The 16,777-nt window shown below is 43.2% G+C and overlaps 1 protein-coding gene across 1 annotated transcript in view; it reads left to right on the forward strand.

Annotated features, from left to right (window-relative positions):
• Window positions 1–6,221: 6,221 nt before the first annotated feature.
• The window catches only part of LOC120027037 (retinoic acid receptor alpha-A-like), a 150,797-nt gene continuing 140,241 nt past the window's right edge, over window positions 6,222–16,777 (forward strand). Inside the window, exon 1 of the mRNA XM_038971881.1 lies at window positions 6,222–6,378. Within this exon, the coding sequence (XP_038827809.1) occupies window positions 6,222–6,378 (157 nt within the window). The remainder of the gene's footprint in view (window positions 6,379–16,777) is intronic.

Raw genomic sequence — 16,777 nt, forward strand, 5'->3', positions numbered from 1 at the left:
CTAAAATCCTCCATCCTCGCCATTAATATGCTATCAAAAGTTTGCTCATGAAAAATAAATGGGAAATAATGTAAAAGATATCTGAAGTTGCGGAACGAACATGCAGTGGTAATGCTATCCTCCCTCTTTCTCTCTCTCTCTCTTACTCTCTCTCTCTCTCTTGCTCTCTCTGTCTCTTGCTCTCTCTCTCTCTCTTGCTCTCGCTCTCTTTCTCTCGCTGTCTCTCTCTCGCTCTCTCTCCCGCTCTTTCTCTCTCTGTCTCTTCCTCTCTCTGTCTCTTGCTCTCTCTTTCTCTCTCTCTCCCTCTTGCTCTCTGTCTCTCTCTCTCTCTCTGTCTCTTCCTCTCTCTGTCTCTTGCTCTCTCTTTCGCTCTCTCTCTCTCTTGCTCTCTGTCTCTCTCTTGCTCTCTGTCTCTTGCTCTCTCTCTCTCTTTCTCGCTCTCTCTTACTCTCTCTCTCTCTGTCTCTTGCTCTCTCTCTTTCTCTCTCTCTCTCTCTCTTGCTCTCTCTCTCTCTCTCTTGCTCTCTCTCTCTCTCTCTTGCTCTCGCTCTCTCTCTGTCTCTTGCGCGCACTTTAAGCAATGATTGAAAGTCTCTTTCCTAAGTGAGCTCAAACTAAATAGCACCTATGGCTAGTACCTGCTACCTGTCCTGCATGTTCCATATGTGTAGCCTAAACTTCAAGCTTTGTCGCTTTGTCCAGCCATGTTAAATGAGCTCCCAGGGAGCTGCAGGACCTGGAGGAGCACTTGATGTCAGAAAGTATCTTATCTTGAAAGACAGGTTCATTGTCACCTTCTAATTACAGGTGAATCTAAACCATGTGGATAAATTACCTGGATAGGTCTGGCTTATGGGGTACATGGGGGTGGGGTGAGGGAGGGGGTTGGAGTGCATGTGGGTTATTGTTACAGTGGTGCGAGCCAGCCGTGGGGGGCAGGTGGTGGTAGGGTGGGTGGGGGGGGTGCAAGTAGATTACTGTTACAGTGTGGCGATCGGAGTGGGGGGGGGGTGCAGGTTGTGTAACAGGGAGAGGGTGGCTCAGGGGTTCCTAATGGGGTAGTGGAGGGGTGTGTGTGTGTGTGAGGGGAGAGGGGATACAGTTACAGTGGGGCGAGCCATCGGGAGGCAGGTGGTGTAGGCTGTATGTGGTGGGGACAGGGGTTCCTTTTCGGCTCTCTGCTCTCTCCACTCTCTCGGCTCTGCTACATTATTCATCAGCATCAAGGGGATCAGTCTCTCCTCCTCTGTAAAAGAGATGAGCACCCGCTGAGCCTCCCTGAAACTATCTCTCTCTCGAAAACATGTTCATCCCATCCACGCAACATAATCACAAGTTATGACAAGAACTTGTCAAGTCTTCCTCAGTGTTTTCTGTTGAAGTCTTCAGTGTTTAGCTACTTTATCAAGTACTTTCAGTGAGACAATATAATTTTCCTTGACCTGGCAAGTCAGTTAAGAACAAATTCTTATTTACAATGATGGCCTACCGGGGAACAGTGGGTTAACTGCCTTGGTCAGGGGCAGAACGACATATTTTTACCTTGTCAGCTCAGGGATTTGACAGCAACCTTTCGGTTACTGGACAACGCTCTAACCACTAGGCTACCTGCCGCCCCAGTCGATAGCTAGGATGTTGTTGTTAATAAGCACACATTATCAGAACCAGGCTGTTGACTTTCACTGTTTCTTATCTGGGTTATAAACATACAACATAACATGTAATCAGTGCTGAAGTCCCCTTGGGGTTTGTGGAAGGGTTGGGGGTCACTTCAGTTTTCATTTTAGTCAAGTCAAGCAGGTGAAATAAAGTTCACCTATTTGTCACTGAGGATTAGTCAATTTATTAATTAAATTAATTTCAGTTTAAATGTAAAAATGAATTGACCCCAAACCTGGTTGTAATTCAGCTGATATTGTAGTTGAAATTACATGTAAAATAGAAATACTAACTTTTTTGTGTGACTTTATTATAATGATCAGGCAAATTTTCGGTCTGGAGATTTTAAGTCAGGGTGTAACCAATTAACCAAGTTGAAGGAATGCCTAATGAGCTAATTATTATTTTGGAGTGGCCGACTTCTCTGGACCCCTCTTCCTGACAGCTGAAGGTCCAAAGCCTCTGTGCATGTGTGGGATTCTCTACTTTATGCACAGTACCTGCTCTACTCGTTCAGCTGTTCAGAGAACCGGCTACCCTGGCGAATGGTGCTTGTTTAATAAAGTTAGGTCAAAGATGAATCAATGTCTGCAAGATCACATAATGATAGTATTCTACATAACAGAACTGAATATAATACAATAGTATAACGTTACTATTTTACCACAGCGGATCACCCACCCACTAGGTTATCACTGTATAACGGGCTCAATAACATGGTACACTTCCTCCCTCAACATTCAAGGAAGTGCAGCTCAGCAGTAGCCTATAGCAGGATAATGAATTATATCCTGAGCAACTTTGGCACAACCAGGAAATCATAATATTTTATAAAGTTATCAGCTTAAAGGTGTTATCTGTAATGGTTACTGCTGTTCAATGGCTATTTCTATTAATGATTTAGAATCACTGAAATATGAATTACAGATTGTGGCTTTAAAAACAGGTGTAGACCTTACCGTGAAATGCTTACTTACAAGCCCTTAACCAACAGTGCACTTCAGGAAGAGTTAAGAAAATATTTACTAAATAAACTAACGTAAAAAATTATCAAAAGTAACACAATAATATAACAATAACGAGGCAATGTACTTCTGACAGCTCTTGAGCAGCAGTACGTGATCAGAGAAATTCTATATAGTGCAAAGTTATTATGTAGCCTAGGCTATGAGGGGGTACCGGTACCGAGTCAATGTGCAGGGGTTATGTTGGGTCTTTCTAAAGGGGTTAGACTGTGTGTGTGTGTGTGGCACATGCAGAGTTAGAGAGATGGTTGATGGGATGTTTAGATAGTCGTGGAGAGGTTCATGGTGCACCCACTTCCCCAACCAACCACAAAGGACCAATATGTCCTTATATTTTCTCTGAACTGTAGGTAGAGTTATTTCAATGCACATTTGTCATTTTGAAAAACACATTTTCCATAAATTCCACAAATTCCATAATTGAGTGTATATTCTTATTTGGATCTTTCTTTGGTTCTTCACAACACAAAGTGACAAACACTCAAACTACAGTATTATTCGTATTATTCATGCCCTTACTAAAACCCTATTCTTACAAACTTGTTTCATCTAATTATAGGATTTTGAGAAATTAAAATGTCCCTGCCTGTAACAGTGTGTATAATGCATAGATTAAGTAGCCTAGAAACAAATCGAGTCATAAAGATTCTGATTTAACTTTCCCAATTTAACTTAACTTGCAGTAATGCACATGTGAGAATAAACAACAACTGAGATTTTACTTTATCAGTTTTGTTACCCACGTGTATTTCATGTCCACATAACCATTTTTCAAGTAACTAACTATTGGTCATAAAATAATAAGATAACATATTGAAGCTGTAAACATGTCAAAAATCATAGCCTAGGCTACATAATAACTTTGCACTATATAGAATTTCTCTGATCATATACTGCTGCTCAACAGCTGTCAGAAGTAGCCTAGGCTACTGACAAAACAAGTGCATGAGACTTGACAGAGTTACAATGTAACATGTGTTTGTAAAACTCTGAAATTGAAAATGTATTGAAATGTTAAGATGTACTCCATTTGCGTTTTCTTTATACACTGCTCAAAAAAATAAAGGGAACACTTAAACAACACAATGTAACTCCAAGTCAATCGCACTTCTGTGAAATCAAACTGTCCACTTAGGAAGCAACACTGATTGACAATAAATTTCACATGCTGTTGTGCAAATGGAATAGACAAAAGGTGGAAATTATAGGCAATTAGCAAGACACCCCCAATAAAGGAATGGTTCTGCAGGTGGTGACCACAGACCACTTCTCAGTTCCTATGCTTCCTGGCTAATGTTTTGGTCACTTTTGAATGCTGGCGGTGCTTTCACTCTAGTGGTAGCATGAGACGGAGTCTACAACCCACACAAGTGGCTCAGGTAGTGCAGTTCATCCAGGATGGCACATCAATGCGAGCTGTGGCAAAAAGGTTTGCTGTGTCTGTCAGCGTAGTGTCCAGAGCATGGAGGCGCTACCAGACAGGCCAGTACATCAGGAGACGTGGAGGAGGCCGTAGGAGGGCAACAACCCAGCAGCAGGACCGCTACCTCCGCCTTTGTGCAAGGAGGAGCACTACCAGAGCCCTGCAAAATGACCTCCAGCAGGCCACAAATGTGCATGTGTCAGCATATGGTCTCACAAGGGGTCTGAGGATCTCATCTCGGTACCTAATGGCAGTCAGGCTACCTCTGGCGAGCACATGGAGGGCTGTGCGGCCCCACAAAGAAATGCCACCCCACACCATGACTGACCCACCGCCAAACCGGTCAAGCTGGAGGATGTTGCAGGCAGCAGAACGTTCTCCACGGCGTCTCCAGACTCTGTCACGTCTGTCACATGTGCTCATGTGCTCAGTGTGAACCTGCTTTCATCTGTGAAGAGCACAGGGCGCCAGTGGCGAATTTGCCAATCTTGGTGTTCTCTGGCAAATGCCAAACGTCCTGCACGGTGTTGGGCTGTAAGCACAACCCCCACCTGTGGACGTCGGGCCCTCATACCACCCTCATGGAGTCTGTTTCTGACCGTTTGAGCAGACACATGCACATTTGTGGCCTGCTGGAGGTCATTTTGCAGGGCTCTGGTAGTGCTCCTCCTTGCACAAATGCGGAGGTAGCGGTCCTGCTGCTGGGTTGTTGCCCTCCTACGGCCTCCTCCACGTCTCCTGATGTACTGGCCTGTCTCCTGGTAGCCCCTCCATGCTCTGGACACTATGCTGACAGACAAAGCAAACCTTTTTGCCACAGCTCGCATTGATGTGCCATCCTGGATGAACTGCACTACCTGAGCCACTTGTGTGGGTTGTAGACTCCGTCTCATGCTACCACTAGAGTGAAAGCACCGCCAGCATTCAAAAGTGACCAAAACATCAGCCAGGAAGCATAGGAACTGAGAAGTGGTCTGTGGTCACCACCTGCAGAACCATTCCTTTATTGGGGGTGTCTTGCTAATTGCCTATAATTTCCACCTTTTGTCTATTCCATTTGCACAACAGCATGTGAAATTCATTGTCAATCAGTGTTGCTTCCTAAGTGGACAGTTTGATTTCACAGAAGTGTGATTGACTTGGAGTTACATTGTGTTGTTTAAGTGTTCCCTTTATTTTTTTGAGCAGTGTATATTTTTCTTTATCAGATTGCATACTCTTTTAAACAGTTGTAGCCTATACTTTTGCTGTGATACACAGTAATACCCTACCATGGTTGGTTAGATCGTGAACAAATCTAAGTGAGCTACTTTGATTCATGAATTTAGACATGTGTTTTTATCGCACGAAAATATCGTGTATCGTGTTCTTTCGAGGGAAAATAATATTATGCACGGTGAGCTCGAGCTGCCTGCGTTTCTTCTTTCAGCCTGGCTCGCGCTGCTGCTGCTGGTTGTGAGGCTCGCGCTGCACGGTGTGTGAGAATCCTGGGACTTGGTGATGTCAGACTGGTTGGGTCATTTGAAGGTTAGCAGTCTCGGATGGGTTCATAGAAAGTTCACTCGCATATATTAGGCAATTCAATCTTTCATTCTCTGTGACCAAACTAGTATGAAATGAGCTGCATGGAGGCAGGATAACCCATTCGTCATCCGAACGGGGAGATGTGGTTTTAAAACGCGATCTGTAATATTTATAAGAACATATTTTCAGTACGGCGGGCTCGAGCGAGGAGCTTGTTGTTAAGCGCACTACACGGGGCTGTGCAAAAAATAAAGTATATACACGTTGGAACGTTACGGAGGTGACTGACTGGCTGACACACGTTGGAACGTTACGGAGGTGACTGACTGGCTGACACCTTTTCGTCTCAACAACCGGACACCAGAGGAAAATGGCAAATCATCATTTGGGTCAATTACAAGCTTTTAGCGGTGTTGTCTGTCATAATTCATGACTCTCATAGTCTGGGAAGAAGACCAATATTTTACGTGCCAAGAAAGGGGCAGACTTTGATGGAGTTGTGTGCACTTATGTTCGCGATTATTATCCACACCTAAATTATATTTTAAAGGAATACAATAACAGGCAGACTTTTGCGACTAAGGGAAATCATGTTTGATTGTATGGATTTGCTAGCGGTGAGCCCGGGACAAATGTTGGATTTCTACACTTCGAGTCCCTCTTCGTGCATGCTACAAGAGAAGGCACTGAAAGCGTGCTTCGGCGGGCTCGCTCAGAGAGACTGGCAACACCGCCGGAGCGCACAGTGTAGGTTAACTTTTGCTCCCTTTCATTTCACGTGTCTACTGCCTAGGAGCTTCATAACAGTACCCTATCATCATAATGACATAATGAAATTCTAATAGCCATAATGTGCGAGGCTTGTCCACTTAATCTCTTTGATCATCTCTTTATATTGTGTCCATGCACCCCTCACAGTGTTTCCTGTCTTCTCATTTCCTCTCATCTGATGCGTTTACTGACCACACATTAAATATGCCCAACACACACACACACACACACACACACACACACACACACACACACACACACACACACACACACATACACACACACACACTTGTGACCCCATCATTGCCCCTTAAATCACCCTAATATGCCATAAACAGTGTTGTAGGGCATACCTGTGTCTGAGTGTTAAGTAACTAGTTAGATAACTTATTCAAGAATTAAACACATGCAAGAATAGAACAGAGTATAATAGATACTTTATTGTCCATAATTCTTTAAAACATAAATCGTTCTTATATCTCAAATGACTTGTAGAGCAGCCATTGACTTCATTTGTAACAACTCACACTTTTTTTGTCCTGTCACTGTGACATGGCCCTGTGCTTGAAGCGTTCCTCCTAGTCCTAGCCATGTCATATTTCATCTGTACACACTTGGGTCGTAAATTCTGGAGGTGGAAACAGCTCTCTACAGCAGGCTGATGTATGTTCAGTAGCTGCATCTCAAATAGCACCCTATTCCCTACATTGTGCAATACTTTTAAACCAGAGCCCTATAGGGCCCTGGTTAAAAGTACTGCACACTATAGGGAATAGGGTGCCATTTGGGACGCAAGCAGTATGTGATCTCCTGGTCCCTACACTGGGCGGAGGAATGCACAGAGTAAACACGGGCAGGCTGTGCCTTGACACTTCCCTCCCTCCCAGAAAAAGAGAGATGACAGGGGGCAGGGGGCGGCTATAACCCCAGGACGTAGAGCATAGAGATGCTCTCCCTCTCCCCCTTCTCTCGCTCACTCTCTCACTCTCTCAATTCAATTCAAAGATATTTATTGGCATGGGAAACATATGTTTACATTATATGTTTACATTGCCAAAGCAAGTGAAATTGATAGTAGATAAAAGTTAAATAAAAAATGAACAGTAAACATTACAATCACTAATGTTTCAAAGGAATAGAGACATTTCAAATGTCATATTATGGCTTTGTACAGTGTTTGTAACGATGTGTAAATAGTTAAAGTACAAAAAGGGAAAATAAAGAAACATAAATATGGGTTGTATTCTCTCTCTCTCTCCAACTCTTCAACAAGGTTCATTTTGAACGGCTTGCTCCAAGGCTATAGACAGACCTGTTTTACAGTGCATTGGGAATGTATTCAGACCCCTTGACTTTTCCCACATTTTGTTACGTTACAGCCTTATTCTAAAATGGATTAAGATACTTTTTTTCTCCTCTTCAATCCACACATAATACCCCAATATGACAAAGTGAAAACAGGTTTTTAGATATGTGTTAAATTCAATTGATTGGGCATGATTTGGAAAGGCACACACCTGTCTATAAGGTCTCACAGTTGACAGTGCATGTCAGAGCAAAAACCAAGCCATGAGGTCGAATGAATTGTCCGTTGAACTCCGAGACTGGATTGTGTTGAGGCACAGATCTGCGGAAGGGTAGCAAAAATTGTCTGCAGCATTGAAGGTCCCCAAGAACACAGTAGCCTCCATTTTTCTTAAATGGAAGAAGATTGGAACCACCAGGACTCTTCCTAGAGCTGGCCGCCCAGCCAAACTGAGCAATCTGGGGAGAAGGGCCTTGGTCAGGGAGGTGACCAAGAGCCCAATGGTCACTCTGACAGTGCTCCAGAGGTTCACTGTGGAGATGGGAGAACCTTCCAGATGGACAACCATCTCTGCAGCACTCCACCAATCAGGCCTTTATGGTACAGTGGCCAGACGGAAGCCACTCCTCAGTAAAAGACACATGACAGCCCGCTTTGAGATTGCCAAAAGGCACCTAAAGGACTCTCAGACCATGAGAAACTAGATTCTCTGGTCTGATGAAACCAAGATTGAAATATTTGGCCTGCATGCCAAGTGTCACGTCTGGAGGCAGCATCATGCTGTGGGGATGTTTTTCATCAGCAGGGACTGGGAGACTAGTCAGGATCGACGGAAGGATGAACGGAGAAAACTACAGAGAGATCCTTAATGAAAACCTGCTTCAAGTACAGAGAGAGATCCTTAATGAAAACCTGCTCCAGAGCGCTCAGGACCTCAGACTGGGGCGAATGTTCACATTCCAACAAGACAACAACCCTAAGCACACAGCCAAGACAACACAGGAGTGGCTTCGGGACAAGTCTCTGAATGTCCTTGAGTGGCCCAGCCAGAGCCCAGACTTGAACCCGATCTAACATCTCTGGAGAGACCTGAAAATAGCTGTGCAGCGACTCTCTTCATCCAACCTGACAGAGCTTGAGAGGATCTACAGAGAAGAATGTGAGAAACTCCTCAAATACAGGTGTGCCAAGCTTGTAGCGTCATACCCAAGAAGTCTTGAGGCTGTAATCGCTGCAAAGGTGCTTCAACAAAGTACTGAGTAAAGGGTCTGAATACTTATGTAAATGTGATATTTCAGTTTTTAATTTGATATAAATATGCAAACGTTTCTAAAAATCCGTTTTTGCTTTGTCATTATGGGGAATTGTGTGTAGATTGATGAGGGGGGAAAAAACTATTTCATCCATTTTAGAATAAGGCTGTAACGTAAAAACAAAGGTGGAAAAAGTAAAGGGGTCTGACTACTTTCAGAATGATGTCTATTAGACAGACCCTTTTTTCTGACAAGAATGATGGCACACATTCACTCACTCTCTTTACACACTCCATATGCAGAACATTGCTAAACATGTTTTTTTTACTCACTCAGAAGTAGGCTAGTCTGTCTGTCCTATCACACACTCATGAGAAGAAGTCAGTGGTTTGCAGTCAGATAATAACCTTAGCTTATGGAATACTTGCCTTATCTGTGTGTGTTTACCTGTGACCCCTCCACTCCGCTTTTTGAGAAGGCGTGATCTCCTGGCAATACAAGTGTTTGTTTAAGCCCCCCCCCCCCCCCCCCCACACACACTTGATTTATTTTGATAGTATGATGACTGGAGAGCAGATAATGTTAAGCACTGCTGTACTGTCGGTCATGTCACTACACTTCCCAGGACGTGTTTGCTCTACAGGCACAAATCACAGGGAAGTGGCCCTTATCAGTAACAGCGAAAGTGGAGAAGGTGGCTACTATTCACCCCCTACTCACCTCACTTCACTGCGCTCCTACAGTAGGCTACATTGGTTTTACATGAATAGCCTCTCTTTATTTGTTTAATTAGATTTGTTTATATTTTGCATTTGTATGCCCCATAAAATATAGCAAATTAGTTTATCTGGCAAAGCAGATTTAATCCCACATAAATCCTATAGTTTCTACCTAAATTTGATAATCTTAATTGATGGTTTAGCTGAGCTGTTATATGTGCATACTGTGTGTATCCTATGTATAAGAAAGGTATGTGTGTGGGTGTGTTTGCTTTTGTGTGAATGCCTTACATGAGAGAATAGAGGGAATGCAATAACTGTATTCCATAGATTTATAATAGTCTCCAGGTATAGTAGCTAGTGCAGTGTTCCGTTCATGATTGATAAGACTATTATCTTGTCACTGTGGTGTGATCACTAATAGAAAAGGACATAATTTCTCGTCATTACAGTACACCAGTGTGTGTTCATTGTGTGTGTGCGTGCTTGTGTATGTGTGTGTGTGCGTGTGTGTGTGTGTTCTACGAAATTAAATCATCTTGAACATTAAAGTATAAGTAACTCATCATGTTCATTAATCACCACACACAAGGTGCCTTTGATTAGCATTTCAATGCAATTAGAAAAACATTTTCCATTCATGCACAGAGGGTGTGTGTGTGTGTGCATGTGTGTGTGTGTGTGTGCACGTGTGTATGTGTATGTATGTGTGTGTGTGTGTGTGTTGCAAATTATCCTGATAACAGACTTGCTTGTATTCATCACTAAGGCAATGTAGCAAAACAAGATTGAACCGATTGGGCAATCTTTCTTTCCCCCCACTATTTCATATGCATAGACTACATACACATTAGCCTTGTGGCATTGCACTCGTCTTGCAACGCTCTGCGCCCTTTCATGTTTAAATAAGGAACAGTTTAAATTGGACTTTAATTTAAAGAGCTTCCCAGAGAGGTCATTGAAACTTAGTTTTTTATTAATTAATTAATTCAGTGCAATGGAAGCCCCAAGGGTGTCAATTAGATCTATTCACTATGAGCTGCGCTCTGTTAACACACACAGGCATGCACAAGCACACACACTCACATACACACACATAAGCCTTCTTTTTTTAGAATGAGCAGGAAAACAAATTGTTGTACGAAGGATACAATGAGAAGGTGTTGGTGTGTTTGTGTGTGTGATGATATTATGATGTTTGATGCATGCACTAAAGCATTTAAATATTTTCTAAATTCATAGCTTAGTTTTATATTTTGGACATTGTTCTTTGTATTTGTTTGTTTTCCATTATAGAATGGATATCAGGACAGTAATGTACAGTATAATAGGTACTATTATGTACAGTGGGGCAAAAAAGTATTTAGTCAGCCACCAATTGTGCAAGTTCTCCCACTTAAAAAGATGAGAGAGGCCTGTAATTTTCATCATAGGTACACTTCAACTATGAGAAAATCACATTGTAGGATTTTTAATGAATTTATTTGCAAATTATGGTGGAAAATAAGTATTTGGTCACCTACAAACAAGCAAGATTTCTGGCTCTCACAGACCTGTAACTTCTTCTTTAAGAGGCTCCTCTGTCCTACACTCATTACCTGTATTAATGGCACCTGTTTGAACTTGTTATCAGTATAAAAGACACCTGTCCACAACCTCAAACAGTCACACTCCAAACTCCACTATGGCCAAGACCAAAGAGCTGTCAAAGGACACCAGAAACAAAATTGTAGACCTGCATCAGGCTGGGAAGACTGAATCTGCAATAGGTAAGCAGCTTGGTTTGAAGAAATCAACTGTGGGAGCAATTATTAGGAAATGGAAGACATACAAGACCACTGATAATCTCCCTCGATCTGGGGCTCCACGCAAGATCTCACCCCGTGGGGTCAAAATTATCACAAGAACGGTGAGCAAAAATCCCAGAACCACACGGGGGGACCTAGTGAATGACCTGCAGAGAGCTGGGACCAAAGTAACAAAGCCTACCATCAGTAACACACTACGCCGCCAGGGACTCAAATCCTGCAGTGCCAGACGTGTCCCCCTGCTTAAGCCAGTACATGTCCAGGCCTGTCTGAAGTTTGCTAGAGAGCATTTGGATGATCCAGAAGAAGATTGGGAGAATGTCATATGGTCAGATGAAACCAAAATAGAACTTTTTGGTAAAAACTCAACTCTTCGTGTTTGGAGGACAAAGAATGCTGAGTTGCATCCAAAGAACACCATACCTACTGTGAAGCATGGGGGTGGAAACATCATGCTTTGGGGCTGTTTTTCTGCAAAGGGACCAGGACGACTGATCCGTGTAAAGGAAAGAATGAATGGGGCCATGTATCGTGAGATTTTGAGTGAAAACCTCCTTCCATCAGCAAGGGCATTGAAGATGAAACGTGGCTGGGTCTTTCAGCATGACAATGATCCCAAACACACCGCCCGGGCAACGAAGGAGTGGCTTCGTAAGAAGCATTTCAAGGTCCTGGAGTGGCCTAGCCAGTCTCCAGATCTCAACCCCATAGAAAATCTTTGGAGGGAGTTGAAAGTCCGTGTTGCCCAGCAACAGCCCCAAAACATCACTGCTCTAGAGGAGATCTGCATGGAGGAATGGGCCAAAATACCAGCAACAGTGTGTGAAAACCTTGTGAAGACTTACAGAAAACGTTTGACCTCTGTCATTGCCAACAAAGGGTATATAACAAAGTATTGAGATAAACTTTTGTTATTGACCAAATACTTATTTTCCACCATAATTTGCAAATAAATTCATAAAAAATCCTACAATGTGATTTTCTGGATTTTTTTTCTCATTTTGTCTGTCATAGTTGAAGTGTACCTATGATGAAAATTACAGGCCTCTCTCATCTTTTTAAGTGGGAGAACTTGCACAATTGGTGGCTGACTAAATACTTTTTTGCCCCACTGTATAGGCTTATAGAATTCAAGGTTATTGGTGAATGCAAAAAAAAAAAAAAAATATTAACTGAAAATTACAATATGAGGATAATCTTTGAGAAACTTGAGAATATTTTAATTATTGAATCCTTTGACAGGAGTGATAGTCATACGGTTATAACACTACACGACAATACAGTATGAATGGTTTGTCTTTGTCTGTAATCGATATGGCATTGGAAGCTGTAATCCCAAGGCCTTTCGGGACTTGAACACCAACATTGAAACGATTCACACGTTCACTTAAAGGGTCTAAGCGCTAGCCATTGTCAAGTAAAGCACAAAATTGATGGTAAATGACTTGTTCAGATATTTCTGAGGTTAGTTGACTCTCATCCCTTTGTCGTCTTATTCTTCTAGTGAAGCAGGTAATACTGATTTGTATTGCATGGATTGTGTATGACATGAGCAGGCATAATAGTTAATAAAGTGTGTGTGTGTGTGTGTGTGTGTGTGTGTGTGTGTGTGTGTGTGTGTGTGTGTGTGTGTGTGTGTGTGTGTGTGTGTGGGTGGGTGGGTGGGTGGGTGGGTGGGTGGGTGGGTGTGTGTGTTCACATGTGTGTGCACATGTACGTGTTTTTCTGTGTGCCTGCATGCTTAAGTGTGTGTATTGTGTGTACACGTGTGTGCTCCCATACACATGTATCAACAGTCTCATGTTTTCTCTGCAGTTACATCCTTGTAGCTGAACAACAATGTCCAATGCCAAGTTCTCCCTTTGTTGTAAACAATGGTCTGCAGACAGACAGACCATGCTTGAGATAACAGCATGATATGTTAATTAGGCCCTGTCCCTGTTCTTCTCTTGAAGGCTTAATGTGATTCAGATAGGGACATGAAAGACCATGGTCACAGCTTTCACACCAAGCTGATTTTGCGGGCATGTGACAGGACAACTAAGAGGTTGGAGGGGGGATGGATGGGGGGATAAAAAGGAGGGTAACAACTTTGAAACGGTGCTGGTGTGGTGTGCTGGAACACCACTGCCCGCTGGTCCCAGATCTGTCAGGCCATTCTCTCTGTTTGGCAATGACAATGACCATAGGATTTGGCTATACAGCACAAACAGATCTGGGACCAGGCTATGCCACCTAAGGGGCCAGGGTTCTGATCTGGAAGCACGGTTTCGACTGCTACAACCATGCTTCGGTACTGCAGTTTAACTGACATCCGGCCCAGAAAGACAATTTCCATAGAGAAGTCAAATTTGAAAATGTCTAATAAGACACTTTAGTCATCATCTTTGTGCACAAAAGATCCACTGAATTTTTCATATAATTGTTGCTGGGGCCAATTTCTCCCCCCCCCCCCCCCCATCACTCACAGCTGAAGATATTAGCATTTTATATTCATCCAAGGTTTGCCATGTTTTTGGTTGCTCGCGCTTATCCATGTGCGCACTGAGTGCTAATGCGCATGTGACGTTGGGCCGTGTAAATCGTATGCAACCCAGATATAGTTGTCCATGAATCGGCGTATGCGAATGTGAGTAGATTACGTTGAAAACAATGGTCGGACATCTTGGATGCAGTTCACTTACCCTCCCGAGGAAGAAATTCCCATTGAGAGAAGCAACGGACTACATTGGAAAAATGAAGAGTGATTTTATTTTATTTCACTCTTACATTTGTCAGATGTCACTCTGACATAATGGATGGTGACTCACTTTTATATTCCTACTAAAAATGAAACAATTAGCAGGAAATGCATTTTTCAATTTTTTCTGTAGAACCACTGAACCATTAGACTTCTTTTGAAGAACTTCCCAGCAAACCAAATTTGTTTCTGTGAAAGTTCTCAGAACATTCGTCAGGTTGCGGCAAATGTTCTCATAACACAAAAACTGTCCAGTCGTGCTGATGATTAAACAATGATTGTATAAAACATTTGCCTGATGTTGCAAGAATGTTATCAGAACACATTTTTCTGTTCTTTAAAGGTTTCCCGAATGTTTCATTAGGTTAAAAGAACTTAATGTGAATCTTAGATAATGTTCTGGGAATGTCCCCTGTTTGCTGGGTTGTCTCTATCTCAGAGATTAGTAGCCTGTCTAATGCAGGTCTCCTTTACTGCTAAGGTTACAAAGTATAACTTGCAACAAAATCAGACATCTTGACATGTTCTAACAACTCCAGAGTGTGTATGTGTTCCAACATCCCCAGAGCTGACGTGTGGATCAAATTACCCCATAATGTGCCTGCCGTAGACTGGAGAATCATAACAACGTCGCCAGGCTCTTATTTCTAAGAAAGGATAAAAAATAATCGTATCACATTTCTCTCTTTGCCCCTCGATTCCTCTCTCTATTTGAACATTCTCTCTCTCTCGCTCTCTCTCTCTTTCCCCTTCGTCTCTCTTTATGTCTGTCTTAGCTTCTTGTTGCACTTTATGAAAGCTTTGAAGTGCCTCGCACCTGTTGCATCGCTCAGGAAAGTGAGAGCTCTGGCTCTTTATACACCCACTGTTTCCAATTTGCCTTTAACCTCAACAGGTCACCGGGTGGGCGCCCAAAGGTCAAGGCAGGGAGGGTGGCTTGGAGGTTAGCCACAGTCACATGACATGAACCTCTGATCCAAACATAGTGCCCTTCAGTGGTTCAAACCAAGGTCCAGTGCCTAACCCTGACACCTCTATCTAGTCCCATTTAGAAGCTGTTGGCCTTCAAATGAAATGAAATGACATTTTATTGGTCACATACACATATTTAGCAGATGTTATTGCGGGTGTAGCGAAATGCTTGTGTTCCTAGCTCCCACAGTGCAGTGGTATCAAACAATTCACAACAATACACACAAATCTAAAAGTACAAGAATGGAATTAAGAAATACATAAATATTAGGACGAGCAATGTCAGAGTGGCATTGACTAAAATAAGGTAGAATAGAATACAGTATATAAATATAAAATGAGAAAAGCAGTATGTAAACATTATTAAAGTGACTAGAGTTCCATTATTAAAGTGGCCAGTGATTCCATGTCTATGTATATAGGGCAGCAGCCTCTAAGGTGCAGGGTTGAGTAACCGGGTGGTAGCCGGCTAGTGAAGACTATTTAACAGTCTGATGGCTATGAGATAGAAGCTGTCTCTCGGTCCCAGCTTTGATGCACCTGTACTGACCTTGCCTTCTGGATGATAGTGGGGTGAACAGGCCGTGGCTCGGGTGGTTGATGTCCTTGATGATCTTTTTGGCATTCCTGTGACACCGGGTGCTGTAGGTGTCTTGGAGGGCAGGCAGTGTGCTCCCGGTGATGTGTTGGGCAGACTGCACCACCCTCTGCAGTGCAGTTGCCATACAAGGTGATGATATAGCCCGACAGGATGCTCTCAATTGTGCATCTGTAAAGGTTTGTGAGGGTCTTAGGGGCAAAGCCACATTTCTTCAGCTTCCTGAGGTTAAAGAAGTGCTGTTGCCACACTGTCTGTGTGGGTGGATCATTTCAGATTGTCAGTGATGTGTACGCCAAGGAACTTGAAGCTTTCCACCTTCTCTACTGCGGTCCCGTCGATGTGGATAGGGGCGTGCTCCCTTTGCTGTTTCCTGAAGTCCACGATCAGCTCATTTGTTTTGTTGACGTTGAGGTAGAGGTTATTTTCCTGCCACCACTCGGCCAGGGCCCTCACCTCCTCCCTGTAGGCTGTCTCGTCATTGTTGGTAATCAGGCCTACTATTGTTGTGTCGTCTGCAAACTTGAAGATCGAGTTGGAGGTGTATGTGGCCACACAGTCATGGGTGAACAGGGAGTACAGGAGGGGGCTGAGCACACACCCTTGTGGGACCCATGTGTTGAGGATCAGTGAAGTTGAGGTGTCCAGGACCCAGTTGCACAGGGCGGGGTTCAGACCCAGGGCCCCAAGCTTAATGATGAACTTGGAGGGTACTATGGTGTTGAATGCTGAGCTATAGTCAATGAACAGCATTCTTACGTAGGTATTTCTCTTGTCCAGATGGGATAGGGCAGTGTGCAGTGTGATGACGATTGCATCGTCTGTGGATCTATTGGGGCGGTAAGCAAATTGAAGTGGGTCTAGGGTGGCAGGTAAGGTGAAGGTGATATGATCCTTAACTTGTCTCTCAAAGCACTTCACGATGACAGAAGTGAGTGCTACTGGGCGATAGTCCTTTAGTTCAGTTACCTTTGCTTTC

This window comes from Salvelinus namaycush, chromosome 32, assembly GCF_016432855.1.
Source record: "Salvelinus namaycush isolate Seneca chromosome 32, SaNama_1.0, whole genome shotgun sequence".
Lineage (NCBI taxonomy): Eukaryota > Metazoa > Chordata > Actinopteri > Salmoniformes > Salmonidae > Salvelinus > Salvelinus namaycush.